The 19,814-nt window shown below is 49.2% G+C and overlaps 1 protein-coding gene across 4 annotated transcripts in view; it reads right to left on the reverse strand.

Moving 5' to 3' along the window:
* Positions 1-11,492: 11,492 nt before the first annotated feature.
* The window catches only part of PRDM15 (PR/SET domain 15), a 59,044-nt gene continuing 50,722 nt past the window's right edge, over positions 11,493-19,814 (reverse strand). For 2 of the 4 annotated variants that reach the window (XM_082626115.1, XM_082626114.1), the window contains 3 exons: positions 17,269-17,349; positions 15,451-15,660; positions 11,493-14,638 (listed from right to left, as the gene is read on the reverse strand). In XM_082626115.1, the coding sequence (XP_082482241.1) occupies positions 14,168-14,638; positions 15,451-15,660; positions 17,269-17,349 (762 nt within the window). In that variant the 3' untranslated portion in view covers positions 11,493-14,167. The remainder of the gene's footprint in view (positions 14,639-15,450; positions 15,661-17,268; positions 17,350-19,814) is intronic. The other 2 variants (XM_082626117.1, XM_082626116.1) reach the window with 1 other exon arrangement.

The raw sequence follows: 19,814 nt of genomic DNA on the forward strand, positions 1-19,814 counted from the left end.
GTCTACAACAGCACTGACCCACTCTACCCGGACGGCAGCCCCTCGGAGTCACGCGGGAGGCTGGGGGCTTTGTCATCTCTCTGCTGACACCCACTCTTGGTGAGTTCGGTGACTCAGGATGAGTCCTGCTTGGCTGGCCTCCAGAGCCCCCAGGGCCTGGGTGGTACAGCACGGGCTCCCTAGGTCAGGAAGTCCCCAGACTTCCTCCCCACACGTACGTTTAGTATCTCAGCGTGCCTAGGCCCAAAGAAGTGCCCGGAAGTTTTGTTTGTTAAGTTAGAATCAAACAACTTGAAAAGTATTTATGGGAAAACGGTCTGGAAGGTCCTCAAAGAGTTAAGCAAAGAATCATCATAAAATCTACAATTTCCCTCCTAGGAATATCCCCCCAAAGAACTGAAAGGAGGAATTCGAACAAAACTTGTACACAGATGTTCACACAGCCAGGAGGAGGCTAACCCCCCCCGCCCCGCCCCCCACACCTGAGCCACGCCCACCCCAGGGCCCGGGTCCTGCATGCACGTCGCCTGCAGGGTCTCTCCTATCGCTGCTCCAGATCAGCCCTCACCAGCCAAGACCTTCCTCTCCAAGACGTCTATTTGGAAAGGAATTGTCCTTGGGTACTTCTCACACACACCCAGGTGGCCTTACCAAGTTCTCAAGGGAGCGTCTCGGCAAGGTGGACTTCTGCCACCTGCGGGCCGAGCGTGGGAATTGCAACGGCGGCCGCTGGGGAATCAGGCTTCCAGCCAAACGGTCTGCCGGTCGCTCGGCAGATCCTCGTGGTGCGCAGCTTTGTGTCGGGCACCGTGTAGGCAAGGGTGGCCGTGGCCTGGCTCTGGCCCCCAGGGTCCATCAGACTGGGCTACAGGGGCAGCATGGTGGTGCTCGGGCTGCCCGTGGTGTCCAGTCCTGCCTCGCCACCTCCCAGCGGGTGAATGAGCTCTCTTTGCTCAGTTTCTCCCTCTGTAGAAGGAAGAAGGTGGAACTGAGGGTCCTGACTTCTCAGGATTGTGGGAATTAAACAGACAAACGTGTCCCCAGGACCGTGTCTGCATGGCCTGTGCCAGCGTCAGCACGATTGTGTTTTTTCTTCCTATCTGGGCTGTTTTCATGGGCTTTCAGTGATGCACTGAAAACTTTTGCTGTTAATTCCATCTGGTGTACTTTCCCATTGAAAATACGTTTCTGTTAAAATATTATACAATTTGTAAAAGCAAAACAGTGGAAGCAACTCAAATCCCCAGTGATGGGGCCCTGGGTGAATTATTGTCACTCATCCACATGGAGGAGTAGCTGGCAGTCAGGAAGAGGCAGGAAGTCAATCCCTAGGGGTGGCGCTGGGCGATCACAGAGATCTCTGTGGACGGAGCAACGGGGAGCGAAGCGCGAAGCGTGCATTACAGCTTGTCCAGGACAGGTGGGGGATAGGAAGGCAGCCAGCTACCCATCTATCATAACCCATCTATCAATCAACTGCTGTTCAATTATCTATCTGTCATCTACCCATCATAACCTATCAGCTATCTATCATAATCTATCAACTATTTATCAACTATCTATGTACCTATCTAGCATAATCCATCTATCAATCAGCAATCATTCAACTATTTATCATCTAACTATCATAATCTATCAACTGTCAACTATCTATCATCTATCTATCTTCTATCTACCTATATTTTAAAAATAAGCAATAGGAGAATAATCCATAAGTATCATTGAAGGATACCTATGTGGGGGGGTGGGTGGAGAACAGGAAGACCTGGGGTGGAAACCCACCATCTTTGGACGTGCCTTGTTTTAAAGTTTTCACTTTGGAACCATGCAAATATTTCACTTACTTACAAAACAAATTAACTTTTTTTTTTTTTTTTTTTTTTTTTGCGGTACGCGGGCCTCTCACTGTTGTGGCCTCTCCCGTTGCGGAGCACAGGCTCCCGATGCGCAGGCTCAGCGGCCATGGCTCACGGGCCCAGCCGCTCCGCGGCATATAGGATCCTCCCAGACCGGGGCACGAACCCGTATCCCCTGCATCGGCAGGCGGACTCTCAACCACTGCGCCACCAGGGAGGCCCCAAATTAACTCTTAAAAAGCAATCCCTAAAGGTCAAAAATAAAATAGGACAAACCATGTGTATATCCTTTTGGAGGCCTAACTGACCAGAGGGGAGCTATCTCAGGTGACTTGGAAACATGGAAATTTCAAAGTCACTCCTGGGGAAAATACCCGAGGACAAAAAGAACAATGAGAAAGAGAGAAAAATCTTAGACCTTTCCCAACAATCATGCTGTGGGTATTATTATTCTGGGACTGGTGTATGTTGAGGAATAAAGCAAATGAGATATTCAGAGTCTGTTATTACCTGTGTTGTGGAGTTTTTTCCTTTTGAGAGAGTGGAAGTTAAGGAGCTCTGAACTTAAAGGGAATATTAGCTCAGAGTCGTCAGCAGAACTGATAAAATTAGATACTGTAAACATGCTGTAAATTGGGCTGGTTATCCATCACAATCTAAGTGCATATATGAGGGGGGGGTTGTTCCTTGAAACAGCAAAGGTCTCTCCTCCACTGCACCTTCAACTATTTTTATATAGACACAGAATTCCCATTTCTACCAAAATGAGAGGCATTGTATTTATTGCAGTGAACCTTTAGGCCATCCTGAGAATCAAAGGTGAGATAGATTATTCAAAGTTTACTTACAGTCTCTTAAAATGCCAAAGCCCTCCCCGCCTGATCAATGACTTCCATTCATGATCACTGATGAGATTATCAAAATTTTTTATTTTTCACTATTAATTCTAAAGGTCAACAAAACATATTCACTTTCTGGAATAACATCGCGTTTGAGAGTTATCAGACAACAGTAGGTCCAAGTTATACATGCAACGAATAAAATCATTCTGCAGAAATCAGGGTTTTCATACTTTCAGTAATCGACTCCTGTTCGGACTCCTGATCCGAAATGCTGGAAGGTGATTGGAGTGAAATCCCACCTGCTGATCCTGAGAGACTGGTCACGTGAGGTTCCCACGAGTTCACCTAGAGAGGCACTGGCAGTTGTAAAGCTGGAGAGAACTCAGATGAAGGTGACTTCCATCAATGTCATCCTTCGATTATTCTCAAACACACCTCTGCTTTATGGCTACACATTTCATTTGTAATTTAAAGCTTAAACAAACGGTGCATTTTTAAATGCTCCTTTTTAATTTGCAGAGAGAAAAGTCAATTTTTTTTTTTGGTACGCGGGCCCGTGAGCCATGGCCGCTGAGCCCGCGCGTCCGGAGCCTGTGCTCCGCAACGGGAGAGGCCACAACAGTGAGAGGCCCACGTACCGCAAAAAAACCCAAAACAAACAAAAAAAACTACCCATTTTTTTTAGGACTCTGGGATTAACATATACATACTACTATCTATCAAATAGATAATCAACAAGGACCTACTGTAGAGCACAGGGAACTCTACTCAATATTTTATAATAACCTATATGGGGAAAGAATCTGGAAAAGAATGGATATATGTATATGTATAACTGAATCACTTAGCTGGACACCTGAAACTAACACAACATTGTAAATCAACTATACTCCAATATAAAATAAAAATTAAATTTAAGAAAGGTATGGCATTTAAAATAAATCACCATTATGAATTTAATGGAGAAAATATTAAATTATATAGCCTTTTGTCTTTCTCTTTTCTGTTGGCTTTGTTCCATATTGGTGTAAGATGTTAAGCAAAAATTTGATATTTTATTAACTCAAATTCATATGATCATTTTCTTATTTTAAGATCGCATAACATAAATCAGAAATGCTTTTCAACCTCTCCATCATATCTGAAACTTGAAGTGCTGAAGATCATTCTTTCATTCATTCAATAAAGTCTTACTTAATTAAAAAAACCAACTATCCCATTGACTTTTCTTCAAGCTGGTAAGAAGCTTCGTGTTATAGTTAAGCATATGACACCTCCCAGGTGTACGGTTCCTGGCTTGCTACCAGTGATCCCTGAGGACAACCAACCTCCGTTACTTTCGTCCAGCTGTCTTCCTGATTTTGTCCAGTTGTCACAGCAACCACAATTCCAGAGACGTCTGTCTCAGAGAGGAGACATTTACACAAACCGCAGGGCACAACAGACGGCTTGCGTAGCTACTGAAAAGGAAATCGGTGGAAACGCGAAAACAATCCGGTTTATCTGAGGCAAGATTTTACCTCTTCAATGTGCAAAACCAAACAAAAGCCTTTGCAAGCCACCGCCGTAATATTTGCATTACTATTAAAAGGTAATTTAGTAGCAAAGATGTTTAAAGGAATGTCAACTGTCTTGAATAAATATACATTCTGTTTCCAACAAGCCCCAGCTATTTGTAGGGTGCTGTGGCATGTGTTAAAGCAGCGGTTTAAAATATTTTAACCTACAGCCCCAGTGGTCCCACACTTCCAGGATGGTCTCTACTTCAACGATGATCGGGGGTGGGCTCCGCGGGCCCCCTTCCTCCTCAACCCCCCACCCCCGTGCTGGCTTCCTATTCCCTTCGGTGCATTGACAAGGGAAGGTCGGACTGGATGGTCCCTACTAACTGCCAGGGGCTCCCCGTGGCCACTCAAAGCTGCAGGGAGAATGAAGCGCCCCCAACACTGCAAGCAACCGCAGATTGCCTTGGTCAGAGGTAGGAACTGAGAGAAAGAAATCATAGTTGCTATGGAAACCAAACATTTTTCTATGCTAAACTATTCAGCATCAAATCATGGGCCAGGTGCCAAAAAAATGAAAACCACCATTAAAAAAAACCTCATTACCAGGAAATTCAGAATATAAAGAGTCCTTTTTTTTTTTTTTTTTAAGATGAATTTGTCATTTTCTCTAGGGATTCACCTCGGTCTTTCCTTCCTCAGCTTTGGTAGACTCTAATTAATCAAATTCAGAAACTTGACTTATTCTTTACCCTTTTCAGAATAGACTAGTACATAGTTATAAAGTGACATATCTTTTTGAATGTAAGTTAAAAAATTTCCATAAAGTGATCTGTGCATTATCGGAAAAGTACAAAGCATTCTAGCTCACCAGGAATTCTAATCTGGCTCCACAGAATTCTCTTACTGGCAAAGTATTTGCTACAATACTGATAAATACATGCTCTAAAATTAAACACAAACGCACCAAAAACTGAAACATAAACTTGTTAGTAAAGTATGGTTTAATAAAAGATTCTTTAAACATATAACTCATATTTTTCCTGAAAATCTACATGAGGTAAAAGTAAATACCAGTGAGGCCCACACAGAAAGCAGAGTTGAACACAGATAGAAATAATCAAAACAAAATAAAATTGCAATTACAACATTTTAAATATAAATTGTGATAATGGATCAGCAAATGTAAGTATTTCAGAAGACATTTCTACCTACACTCTGATGTACTGATAAACACTCATTTGCAAAAACACGCTCAATGAATATGAAGAGTAGAAACCTATTCTAGGTTTTCCCTGATGGCGCAGTGGTTAAGAATCCGTCAGCTAATGCAGGGAACACGGGTTCGATCCCTGGTCCGGGAAGATCCCACATGCCATGGAGCAACTAAGCCCGTGCGCCACATCTCCTGAGCCCATGCTCTAGAGCCCGTGCTCCGCAACAAGAGAAGCCACCGCAATGAGAAGCCCGCACACTGCAATGGAGAGTAGCCCCTGCTCACCACAACTAGAGAAAGCCCGCGCGCAGCAACGAAGACCCAACGCAGCCAAAAAAAAAAGAATGTGTATATATGTATAACTGAGTCATTTTGCTGTACAACATTGTAAATAAACTATACTTCAATAAAAAACGAAAATTGAAACCCTTGAAGGTTCAGGGGGAAGTCCGAGAGGAGAAAAGATGAAGAGAAAAGGCTGCAGGACTAGTGCAGGTTAGGAAGTTGGTTCGTGGGTTTGAGAAGTGAAAGGCTATTAGACAAAAGGCTATAATCACCTCTCGTTGATATTTATCACAAACAGAACAGGAAGGAGTACCCTCAATTATCCGACATGAGGATGTTTTTGGACAGAAACAATTACATTAATTACAAACCTCTTCCACTTGCCTCATTAACAATAAAACAAATCATGTCTGGGGGAGTTTAGCCATGTTGCTGTTCTTGGTTTGAAATCAGTTGCCGAATGGCAGCTCAGGGCTGTAAAGCTTGCGTTGTTCCCAAGTTGAGGAATAGACGCTCTTCTGGGCTGTGAGTCACCGGAGCCAGGGATGAGCCCGGGATGAGCTGGTTCCCAGTAGGAGTTTTGAGGGTAGTAGTGGCAGTAGATTTGCACAGCAAGCTAGAGGCGACGGTAAGCCCTGGAGAGTCAGAAGTCTGACTGCGCCTGGTGACTAGCCGGTTAGACTGTTTAGGCTTTGACCCCCTTGAAGGCAGATCGGGGGGGGGGGGTGAGGGTAATTACAGCCAGAGCGGGAAAGCTGAGCCACGGCTGACAAACAGTCGGATGGGAGCCAGTGAAGTCATAATGTTTTGTTGCATTTGCAATTAAAAAGAGGAAAAAAACAGTATGGAGGTTCCTCAAGAAGCTAAAAGTAGAGTTGCCATATGATCCAGCAATCCCGCTCCTGGGCACACATCTGGACAAAACTCTAATTTGAAAAGATGCATGCACCCCAATGTTCATAGCAGCGCTATTCACAACAGCCAAGACATGGAAACAGCCTGAGTGTCCACGGACAGATGAATGGATAAAGAAGATGTGGTACATATATGCAATGGAATACGACTCAGCCATAAAAAGGAATGAAATAATGCCATTTGCAGCAACATGGATGCAGCTAGAGATGATCGTACTAAGTGAAGTAACTCAGACAGAGAAAGACAAATACCCTATGATATCACTTATATGTGGAATCTATAATATGACACAAGTGAACATATCTACGAAACAGCAACAGATTCACAGACATAGAGAACAGACTGTGGTGGCCAAGGGAGAGGAGGGTTGGAGGAGGGAAGGATCGGGAGTTTGGGGTCAGCAGATGCCAACTATTATATATAGAATGGATAAGCAACAAGGTCCTACTGTAGAGCACAGGGAACTATATCCTGTGAGAAACCATAATGGAAAAGAATATGAAAAAGAATATATATAGGTATAACTGAGTCACTTTGCTGTGCAGCAGAAATTAAACACAGCTTTGTAAATCAACTCTACTTCAATACAATTTTGTAAAAAATAAAAAGGAAAAAAATAGGCCTCTGTTTAAAAAAAAAAGTCTCTGTACTATTTGGTGCCACATTCAGATGCTGGTTATTTTGGGAACATTCTGATGAATCCCTGTGGGATGCTCTTAGTCTGAAGCCTAAGAATGTTGGCTTGGTGTGGGCCAGCTACACTGGCATCTTCTTTTCTTAAGAGGAACTGTTTGGTCATTCAGGCAAAAATTCACAATGTCTCCAAAAGTACGGACATGGTTCTAAATATAAGCAAAGAAACCCAATTCCACACACATGACATTACAGATCCATTAAGACAACGTTTTCTAACGATATTCCACTGGCAGTGAAGTGTACCCTTTGCTTGAGAAACCCTGCGTCATGTCACTATGAGACGACAGCCATCTCGGGGCCATTGGAGGGACTGGCTGAGCTGATGGTGGTGGAGCCCCGAGAAAGCAGGAGTTGGGGCTGTCACTCTTCTTATCTGAAATTGACATGCAGGGTGTTTAAATACAACTCCTTTTGGGCTTCCCTGGTGGCACAGCGGTTGAGAGTCCACCTGCCGATGCAGGGGACACGGGTTCGTGCCCCGGTCCGGGAAGATCCCACGTGCTGCGGAGCGGCTGGGCCCGTGAGCCATGGCCGCTGAGCCTGCACGTCTGGAGCCTGTGCTCCGCAACAGGAGAGGCCACAACAGTGAGAGGCCCACGTACAGAAAATAAATAAATAAATACAACTCCTTTCAGTTATGTTTTTGCTGATGCTTACGAGATGTATCCAAACTGAAAATCTAGGGACATGCACTTCAGCTCCGTTTCTAAAGAACTCGAAAAATCAGTGTCCAACCTACCAAAAAGATAACCAACCGCAGTGAAAAGATACTGAGATACTAAGAACACGAGGCATGGGTATTTTGTTTTTCACTATAGCATTTATTAGAAATTTCCAGCAGGATGGCAGGGGAGGGGAGGGAGGTCCAAGAGGGAGGGGATATATGTACATATAGCTGATTCACTTTGTCGTACAGCAGAAACTAACACAACATTGTAAAGTGATCATACTCCAAAAAAAAAAAAACTTCCATTGTTCTATTCCACTCATCATGTGTCTCCAATAGACTGTTACACCGAGGATGCTAGAAAGTGATGTAGGGATGACTGGCACGCATGGGGGCAGTCCAGGGAATACGATTTTTGAAAACCATAGGGTGCTTGCTGACATGTACTTCAGGGTCTGCAGAAATGTACTACAATGTTGGACATGAAATCTATATGATTGTGTCGAATGAGTGTCTTCTTCTTTTTTTTTTTTTTTTTTTTTTTTTTGTGGTACACGGGCCTCTCACTGTCGTGGCCTCTCCCGTTGCGGAGCACAGGCTCCGGACGCGCAGGCTCAGCGGCCATGGCTCACGGGCCCAGCCGCTCCGCGGCATGTGGGATCTTCCCGGACCGGGGCACGAACCCGTGTCCCCTGCATCGGCAGGTGGACTCTCAACCACTGCGCCACCAGGGAAGCCCGACTGTCTTCTTTACTGCCATTTCCATTATGTGATCATTTAACATGACGAAGGGCACTTGTTGTAAAGAAAGAACCATTTTCTGCTAAATGGTCACCTGCCATTAATCATGAAGTATGAAGAATCAAAAGGCTTGATTATGTTTTACTATTTGCTAACAAGGGGCAAAAATCATAACTTAATAAACAAAGTTGAAGAAGTAATTAATAATCTTATCCATAAAATCGAGTCATTGGAGATTAGGATTTCCAAGAGTCTCATGAAGACAGAAATTTCAAGTGATAATTCCAACCGGATATAACAAAGTTAGTTAGGTTTTTGTGGGGGAGTGCTTCAAAGCTTTGGTGGCCACCCTTGGGAAAAACACTTGCCTATTAATCTCTGTGGGTCAGGCTTACTGTCGGGGGTGGGGGGGCTCAGGGGAAATGATGAAATGATGAGAAGAAGCACAGTCCCCGCCCTTCTGGAACTTACTGAACAGCAGGGAGGCACATATAGGAACAAATGCATACAATGAGTAAACAGCCAGTGTAATTGCCCACTGGGCGCACTGTGCTTGCTTGCTATCAGAGGGCGGGAAATGAGGGCTTCCGGGGGATTCCAGGAGGCTTCTCTGAGGAAGGGACGTTTGAGCCGCGATCTGAGGGCCAAGCAGCATTAACCAAGCGGGGGCTCAGGGTGCTGGGCGAGCGGAGGCCCTGGGAGAGGATGGGGAGGGAGGCGGGGCAGCCCCCGCAGGCTCGAGGCCGCAGAAAGGATCAGTGTGTCCAGGGAGCACTTGACCTTGGTGCGTGGGTGACACATAGAATGACACCAACGAGGCCACCGTGTGGAGGACAGACTCCTGGGGACGAGAGGGGCCCAGGTGGACCCTTAGGGGCTGTCAGCTGGGAAGGTGGTCATGGGGATGGTGACACCCAGACATTCCCAAAGGCACAGGGGGTGTAAGCGTGGGATGGCTCTGGGCTCCCACCCGTGCCAGTAGGTGGAGGGCAGGGCTATGGGCTGTGAGTGGGGACAGTCGGGGAGCGCCAGGTTTGGGGCCGGGTGTCATGAACTTCGGAGTCAGACGTGCGAGCTTAATGGTCCTTGGCGACATCCAGGTGATGAGTCCGTGTGCGTTCCCAGAACAGAGGATGGCAACGCACAAACGAAACGGCGGCCGCTCCTGACCCAGCACCCTCACCCCCAGCCCCGGATCATTCTGGAGACTCCGACAGGGCAGCTTGTGGATTTCTAGAGCATTTCCCCCAACACTGCGGCCGTGTCTTCTCTTTCCTTTGTGACCTTGCTACCCTGTTTTGTGGCTAAAACTAGGAAGAGAGAATTCCTGGGGTTGAGGGCAAGCTGCAGATGGTCACGCGAGGGGGTGATGCAGTGCACCCGGGAGGAGGTGAAGGGCCTAAGTGGAACAGGCAGTAAACAGCGGCACCAAGCCCCGGATCCTGCACCCGGGTCACTCTTCCCGGGAAGTATGCTGGGCCGGGCTCTCTGCAAAGACTCAGGGTGGGTCTGTGTCCCATTGAAGGGACTCCTTCCCATGGAGAGGGGGCTCCGTCTCCCTCCTTATGGAGCAAATGTGGGCAGACAGACCGGACGACAAGGAAGAGCTGGAGGCTTGGTGCCAAGGCAGTCAGGATGTGGGGCGCCTGCCCTCAAGTGTCGTCCGGATGCCAGCGGCCTGCACCTGGGACTGTAGGGCCCTGGGGAGCCACAGGTCTCGGCTCAGGGAGGAGAAGCCTCAGGTCCATGGGTACCAGGGCTCGGGGGGGGAGGGGTGGTCCCAGCCAGCTCGTTGTGCGGGTCACCCAGGTAATTCTGCTGCCTGCAGCACATGCAGGTCAGATCATTGGCTGTCATTCCAGGACTAGGACCTCCTGATGTGGAGGCGCTCAAGCCAGATGCAAACACCCACAAGAGGAAGCAGCCAGTGGCCCAGCGGTCTCCCCCCTTTCTATTGGAATTTGTTGCACATACAAGAACATGCTCACAATTTGTTGGACGTTGTGGGGGTGAATCCTATTCACTGGCAGAAGAATTAGCTGCTACCAGCTGTTCTCTAAGATACAACTGAAGTACCTAAAACAAGGTTCTCGTAATTCAAATCCTTAGAAGATCGGATGACACTCCAGGTGTTTCATAACGTTAAGATGACTCTTCCTAACAAATCGGAGCATATCATTATTTGATCCATAAAATAAGGGATTGTTCCAGACCATGTGCCCTAAGAAACGCCTTGCTTACTAAGTTCTCCCCTCTCTCTGGCTGTTCATCTTTTCTTGTGTCCATTCTCTCCATCTAAGCTTTACAAAAAATGCTACAACCACTTGCTTTGTTGCTTTTAAACAAACAAACAAACCCTTGTGAAAGCTTCTGATATCTCAGTATCTTGTTTATTTTCAATGTTTGGGTCATTTAAAATAATCCAAACATTTCACAGGGTCTGAACTACACGGGAATTACAACTGTTCTCAAAATATACCAAGTGTGTCCACTACTTGGAACGGACAATCTGAGCAGAGGGCCAGCAATGGAAAAACACCGCTCATGGCAACTTTTATTTGTCGTTATAGAAACTAACGAGACACGAAATACACGTGACCTCTCAGCCTTGATGCCTTTCAAAATCCAACGGGAAAGTCACTGACACGGCCCTGAGCTGGGAGCCTCGAGCTCTGGCCGCTGTGACTGTGAAGTCCGTGCATCTGCCTCCCGGGCCCCGAATCCTCCAAGGCGGGTCCCTGTCGGTCACAGTGGAGCGGGACCCAGCACGAGGAACACATCCCACTCGGGGCCCCCGTCCCCTCCTCGCCTCAGGGACACGCAATCCCGGGGGCCTGCTCTGCAAGGCTCACACCGTCGGGTGGCACAGAACGACACAACTTCACAAATTCACCGGCCAAAACCAAGAATCTTCTGTTTATTAATTTAGAATAATCCCGAGGGATTCACAGAGCTCAGTGGTCACAACGGTTCCATCTAATTTCCTCCTATGGATACAGCTGTGCACTGGGATCAGTTAAAAAAAAAAGTAAATATTTTCCATCAGGAAACAGTGGTAGAGGTGCAGAACAGTCTATAGCTGGTAACTCTTTTGGCCGAGTAGTACTTTTTATTTTTTATTTTTTGCTTCCCAGTTTCTTATATGCAAATTCATAGCAACTGTTTTAAGACAACACAAACCTATTTTGCCTCAGACAGTGACCCTATTAGACCAAATATTTCTAGAGAAAACTCAGGAGTCAATTTGATTTTTATTTAGAGTTCTCACTTATTTTAACAGGAAGTATGATTAAGCATCTGTGTAGTTAAATAAATGGCAGGAAGTACACTGGGGCCACACAACCTAAATCAGGTTCTTTAAAGACATTTGATGCGTTCTTACTCTAAGCATAAAAACAACTTCTCTTAAAAAAATAAAACTGTGATTTAAAAGGCCTTTGTTTCATAGGGGAGAGGAATAAAAGATAAATGCTAGCGGGTGTTCAATCATGTTTGGATTTTTTACTTGGTCATTCATCCCTTACATTCCGCAAATGCAAAAGGAAATGGTCAGCGATTTTTAAGAAAATACCTTAGGAACCTTGGCGCTTTTGATGAGTCCACGGATACCTGGACCACTTACATTTGGAGAACAGAGACAATACTTAGAAAGTATATCACCCCCAGCCCAAGTTCATTTGATGAAACTATTATGTATAGAGCAGTTAATTATATACATAAATAACATAAAAATAATTATCATAAATTAAAAGTCCAACAATCCCCCGCTACTAATTCAGAGGTGCGAGCCGGGAGTTACCGGTGAGCTGGGTGTGGAGGGTGAATCCTGAAGCCCCTTTCACATGCTGCGTGGGTGATGAACTTAGTTCACGAAAGCATGTATTGCACAAACCAAAGCCTAGCCCCCCTCCTCAAAATCTTGCGATTTGGAATGAAGCGAAGTGCTGAGAACGTTGCATTTTGCATAACAGGTTGTCTGTAGTCTCACTAGCAGCATAAGGTTATTCTGCCTCATTTATCCACTACCGATGGTCTCCCAACCAACGCAGGATCGGGGACAAATACTGAGCAGGACAAAGTAAGGCAAATGTGTCATTTCATTCTGGACAGCGTTAAAGCTTCAGGAGGGTGAAAATCAAGCTTCTTTGCCCGCCTCTTTGTTTCCCTGGCTGCGCAGTGGGAGGGCTGGCTGCTGGCTGCCACCTTGGTGGTCCAGAGCCTCACCTGCCACTTCTGAAACGGGCGCACACGTGTGAAAGCGCGTTCCCCGGAGGGGCAGGGCTCCTGTCGCTCAGCACATTTATTCACTCATTCATTAGGGGCACTGACGCTTCTACGGGTCAGCTAACAGCCTTTCTGCTTTCATACTATGTGGCAGGAAATAGCACTGTCTTCATATTTCAGAAAAACCTATACCTTTCTTGGGTAAAGAGCCAAGCTCATTCAACATTTTTATAGAAAACTGGTCTTGAAACACACCAACCTTTGGAATTAAACAGAAAAAAGACATGAATTTCTCCCTTGTTCTCTAGTGCAGGGGATTCTGGCTGCGCCTCAGCCATAATAAATACATTTGGATGGCAGAGAATCCTGAGACAACCCCAAGGAGCCTCCAGAGGGGCATGAGGCTCACGGCCCCTGCATCGGGGCAGCCGCGTAGAGCTGGACGTGGACCCACAGTCCCACAGTGCAAACGACTTCTGTGTGTTAAAGGAAAATAGAGAACGACGTGGCCTCCGCAGTCTCGATCACACAAGGTATGCTCGAGATAAAGTTTCAAAAAAAAAAAAGGAAAAAGCCATACTGAAAATCGATTCACGAATTCTATCACTGAGATGCCTTGGTCAGCGACCTCACATGACCCCTTGCCCGAGAGGAACTCGCGAAGGCCAGAGGAGGGGCGTCCGCTCCCACAGGGCATCTTCCCACATGGTTTCAGCCCAAAGGTGCAGAACGAATTCGACTCAACTCAGATTTCAAAGAGAGTAAATGTTACTTGAACTCCTATCTGCTCATTCAGTGCAGGAGCCAGGAGAAAACGGGCTACATTTTCACACAGTAGCGGAGCCCTAAGGGGAAAAATGAAACAAGCTACTTACATCCCTAATGACATACGGGTCTAACCCTGCTGCTCCCCTCTGGGTTTCCTTTTCCCAAACCCTGCGCCCACCCGCGTTCTGAGAGGGAAGCCTGGGGGCCTGGCCTTGCCGGGCAGAGCATATGGGGCCTGAGGGGGACCTGCTCGGGGTCACTTCTGAGTTCAGCTGATAGACTGTGATGGTTGTTGGGGAATTTGGAGATAATGCTGCAGAAGCTAAGTCAACCTTACTGATACTGCAACGTACGGTGTTTTGTTTTTTGTTTGGTATCCAGCAAACAAATCTCAAATAAAAACGAAAACAGACCACCTGTCTGTGGTTCTCTCCCCCAGGTCCCCGCAAGGTGACTCAGTAGCTGTACATCTGCGGCTGCTGCTCGGCCGGCACCGGGGGCTGGGCGGCCTGCGGGGCGGGGGCCGGGGCCGGCAGCACGTCTGTCTGGGGCACCGCCCGCCAGGTGAGCGGGTGCTGCTCGCCAAGCTGGCTCCCCAGGGGCGTGATGGAGTTGACCAGGGTGGTCAGGTTGATGAAGTGGGCCACCGACTGCGGATTCGAGGCTTCCGGCTGCGGGTGGATCTGGAGGTCGTTCTGGCGGTTGTGCAGCATGGCAGAGCCGCTGACGGTGTCAAAGGTCACGGTCAGGATGGAGTTGTCCAGCTGCAGCTGGCGCTCCGGGGTGGTCAGGTGCCCGACGGCCACCGGCTGGAGGTTGGTAAACTGAGTCCCGGCCGCGGTGGTGATGGGGGTCACGGTGATGTTGGTCAGGCCGACGGAGCTCGACGGGGTGGTCACATTGGGGTCACCCAGCGTCACCACCACCTGGAAGAGTCACGCACAACACGGGACCATTAGTTCCTGCAGAATCGAGAACAAGAGCAGCCTCCTGTGCTGTACTTTGTCACGGAGGCCATCTCGTGACGCTGGAATCATCACACTCCTGGCCCAAAGGAAGGAGTTAAAACACTTGCTGGTGAGAGATTAAACCAAGTTCATTTTTCCTGGAAAAGGAATTCTAGTGAAAAAGAGAAACAAGATACAGACACAATCAGCTGGAACTGAAAAACAAAGGATTTCAGTAGCTAGGAAAAAAAACAGAAAAGTAATGAGAAAAACAGAGCACATTCTTCACTGTCTCTTAACTTCTGTGAAGTGATGATGGTAAATGGAAATCCCAACCGTAAAGGTCAGAAGGGCAGTGAACCAATGTGCAGCGCAAGAGCTAATAAATGAAGAAGCAAGCAAAGCTCTTCCCCACAGACAGGGATGAAACGCAGGAACGTCTGCAACCAGGATGACCAGGGCCAGTCAAGGGAGGGGTGTGGCGTCCGACACATGCCGACCGGGAGCTGGGGGCCTCGAAACCCCAGCAGGGAAGCTTTGGTTAAAAGCAGCAGACTGGCCGGCCACACGCCCTGGCGTGCAGGGTCGGGCCCTCCCTGACTGGCCGGCACGCTCAGGCCATTGAGAGCCTCCCCAAACTAGACACAGCCCCGTTCCCAACCAGGGAGGATGGCTGTGACTTCTGCGTCTAAGCTGGGAAACGCTCACGGGGAAACGGGGCACGTGCTGACCACGGCCAGAGCCCAAGCCCCCCACACCCGGGGCCCCAGCTCTGCATAAGGAGCGGCGACCTGCTGGATGCTCTGCACGGCAGAGTTGGTCTCGTCCCCGACGCCGCCCGAGAACGTGGCCTCCTTCTCTGAGAACTCGCTGAAGGCGGTCTCCTCGGGCCCCGTGGCCCCGGTCTCCTCCTCTGGCTTCTGCTTCCTCTTGTGAGTCCTCCTGGCGGCTTTCACGTGTTTCCCTTCCGCCAGATCCTCCTGCCCCAGACTCAGTTCAGGCTGCAGGAACAGAAGGCGCGACAACGGCGGGTCAATAGGCCGTGTCCCCGAAGCGGCCAGCGCATCCTGACCCTGTTCCCAGACACCAGGTGACCAGGCTTGTCTGCTAACTTGCACTTCTAAGGACGGGGGCAAGTTCCTGTTGGTTTCAGTTGCTTTTCTTTCAGGTGAAGGACTGTATCTTAGATACAAGTCATATTTTTAAAAGCCACATTTTGTGCCGAAATAGAAACATCTCTAAAAACAGATTTTTTGAGCCACTGTTTCAGCCCTGTTGAGCTCAGTCTGAGACTGAAAAATGCTTTCACATCAGGACTCTCATCCCCTGGCTGAAACAAATTCACTGCAGACACAGTCTTGGATCAAAATGAGGCTGACTGCAAGAACTGTACGGTCACCTTTTCTGGGGACAGCAAATAGGGCCCAATGGTAATGGCGACCCCAGACGGGTGCCCTGCACACATCTTCTTGAGCTGCTAAGTGTGGCCTGTTTTCCGACCTACAGCTGGGCTGGCCCAGCATCACGGAGGCCGCTGAGCCAAGGTGGCCAACAAGGCTCTCCACCCTGGTCACCCACCACCCCTCCTGGTCCTCGGCGCCATCCATGAGACTTGCTCCCACCCAGTGGCAGGCAGACCCTGAGGAGGCCTGCCAGGACACGGCCACTGAGGGGTTGCCCTGGCCAGGGGTGGGCGTGGTCCTGGTCCTCCGGGGCTGCTGAGGCATGGGGCACGGCAGCTCAGTACAACCCGGCCGCTGAGCACCGCGTCCAAAGCTCCGTTGCAAAACACAGACGTAGAAACGTGATTTTGAAATAACCGAGAGCATGACACGTTTCCTTTAAAATAAGAGAAGCTCTTTATATAAAGGTATTGACTAAAAATTCCTTTTAAAAGTAAGTTCACCTAATACGTTGAAAGTTATTTTGCTTCTAATAATCTAATCATGCTAATAAGCTTTTCTGGAAACCACCTGTGATGGTTAAGTGTCAACGTGGCTGGGCTCGGGCACCCGGCTGGGTGGCTGAACACCAGTCTAGAGGCTGCCGTGAAGGTATTTTTCAGATGTGACTACCACTGAAATCGGTGGGTACTGAGTCATGCAGAGCATCCTCTGCAATGCGGGTGGGCCTCGTCCCATGGGGCGAAGGCCTCGAGAGAAAAGCCTGAAGCTCCCAGAGGAAGAGGGAACCCTGTCTCCAGATGGACCGGGCACAGCATCAACTCCTCCTGGGTCTCCAGCCTCCGGCCCATCCTGAAAGTTCTGGACTTGCCAGTTCCACACTCGTGGGCGCCAATTCCTTAAAATAAATCTAATTCTCTCTGTACACACACGTACACATGTGTACACAGGCTCTCTATTGACTGTTTTCTCTGGGGAACTGTGACTTAAGAAACCATCTATTCTCTAAAAGGAGATATGTCAGGATTCAGAAAACTGAAATTCTAGAAACTTTTACAGAAACTAAAAGGCTCCTAGGGTGACAACCAACCAATAAAACAGAGGCAAACGAGCGTGAAACGCGGGTTTTTTCCCCAAAGGCTGCTCAGGACACCTGCCGGGGCCCCTCGGGTGAGACGTCCCGGGCCCCGCGTGCGCAGGGCTCACCTGGACGATACCGATGGAGGAGGCGTCGATGGTGGTGGTCTCAGGGAGGTGGTCCAGGTCATCGATCCTCACGGCCAGGACCTAGGAGTGACCACAGGGCGGTGAGCCCGGGACACCACGCCCGAAGGCCCAGGCTCAGGTCAGGCGGGACCCAGACACGTGCTGACAGGCCGCCACCCTCCAAGGTGCCCACGCCCTCACGGGCCCTGCTCAGGACTTGAAAACCTGGATTCCACAGCCCCGTCTGGGCTCTCCTTCCCTCCTCCCAGGCCCCCTCTCTTCAAGTTTCTGCTGTGCTCTCACACACGGGGGTGTTACCTCGCCTCTGTCCACGTGTCACCGCACTGTCCACCGCTCGAGGGTGGAGGCTATTCCTTCCCTTTTAGTTTAGTGAAAACACTAACGTGCACAGTGCATAATGCATAGTGTATTCTCACTCAATCTTGTTCTTTCAAACCGAGAGCAGAGCGGGATAAGATACAGGAAACCTGTCCTACAAGGAACCACCAAAAATGAAACGTTTACACTGTAAACACCTGACTTTTCTACCTGAAAAGTAGAGAAGTCCGGGTAGTTTCATTGATCATTTCTGATGAAGTGCACCTGTGAGCCGCACTGGCCGGTCCCCAGCACGCAGACCCTTACGCCACGACACACGCCCGTGGTCCACCCGGTCTTCCCTGAACCTGATCCACACACCTGCTGACGCCGGCTGCACCGTGACTGCGATCACTTAAGTGAACAAACCACAGGTGGGGCGACGGACCCTGAGCGCAGAGAGAACGGAATCCCTGGGAGGGAGGTGTGGTGACAGGGAGTTGCTGAGGAAGGGAAGTGCTGTGCAAAGACTACATGAGACCAGGGAAACCAGGAAAGTCTACCTGCATGGGCTCTTCAGCCAAATGGCTCTGCGAGCATCTTTACATTTTTGCTCAGAAAAAATGAAGAACAAAATTGTAGGCTATACATAGCGGGTGTGGCTCATTTAAGAAGAATGACGGGGAGCTGCATTTCCGGACTTAGGTTCCAAGACCAGGGCTGGGCCTTCTCTGAAAGGACGGCCAGCAAGGTGGTCGTGGTCATGTGTGTTTCAACATAAATGCTGACGTGGCGCTGAGGACCCAAGCGTGACTGTGATGCTGCAAAGCTGAGTCACAGCAGCCGGATGCCACCAACTGTCCTCTCCCACCCTCACCGTCACCAACTCCATCGCTGTCACTACTGTCAGTCACCACCACCTCCACCACTGTCAGTACCCCATCACTGTCACCACCACCATCACCTCCACCACTGTCACTGTCACCACCACCTCCATCATCATCGACGACGACATCACCAGTGTCCTAGTCACACGGTCTGGAAGCTGATGCCACGAAGAACAACCACAGAAGCATCTGCTGGCTTTGCTCTTATCCGGAGAGAAGACCACGCATGCAAAGTACTTTGTGGGTTTGAATTGTTTTTGAATGTACCATTCACTCAAGGCAGAGGGAAAGACCATACCTTGAAGTAATAAAATCGTATCAATTCTGAAAGGTCTCCAATATGTGAAAGCAGTTTACGCTTAACACCTTAGCCGGCCTCCACGGGACCCCTGCCCCCGAGTCTGTGCCCAGCACTGCGGGGCCCCCTGCCCCGCACCCCTGCACAGCCGGGCCCCAGGGTGGCACCCACACGGCAGCCGAGCCCTCCCTCGGCCTCACTCCATCTATTCCTCTCTGTCTGACTTGTCTGCGTCCTACCCCTCCCCTCTGTCTCCCACCCTAGACGTCGGTCCAGGAGGACGGGGCGCACCCTGTCCGGCCGGTCACCAGCGCTCATCCCCGCAGGCACTTAACTGTATCTGTTTGAGCAACACAGAAGGAAATGACAGAGAAACCTCAGAGGATCAACGGGGGAAGCGGCTGAAGGCGTCAGAGACACAAGGGACTGAGACCAGAGCCCGACGGGGAGCCCTCCGTCTGCTGGAGTCCCCTCCCGAGCGCTGTGCCGCCAGCATGGTGGGCGTGAGAGGAGGTGGCCGCACAGAGGGGCAGGCTAGGAAGTGACTGCCAACCGGACGGAAGCGTCTGCCGAGCTGCTCCGCGCCCGCAAGGCCTCCCGCACCCGGCAACGTGCATCACACAACCCGTCTGCAAAAACTGCCGTGCACGCTGTTAGCACGTGTGCCTACAAACACCCACACGTCACCAAGAAATCACTCCCACACGTCACGAGCCCCCGGGGGAGCCTGCAGCGCCAGCCCTGGGCCCCAAGACCTGGAGGGCGCTGTCTGCCGGCACCGGGCAGCGGGTAGATGCTGACACTTCGGGCGCCTGCTCTCCCAACTTTGTTTTTCTAGGTGGAAACGCTAGCTGGCCGCTAGGTGGAAAAGGCCGGGAGTGAGGAGAGCGAAGCTGGTGGAGCCCCAGCTCCTCGGGGACCCCCGAGCTCAGGGTCAAGGTAACGCAGAAAAAGACGCACTTACCATCCAAATGAGGCAAAGCGTGCATTTATAATTGCGAAAGTAACCCATGTTCGCTAGAGGACATTATTTAAAGTGGAGA

Source organism: Mesoplodon mirus (genome assembly GCF_964341445.2).
Source record: "Mesoplodon mirus genome assembly, chromosome: 6".
Taxonomy (NCBI): Eukaryota; Metazoa; Chordata; class Mammalia; order Artiodactyla; family Ziphiidae; genus Mesoplodon; species Mesoplodon mirus.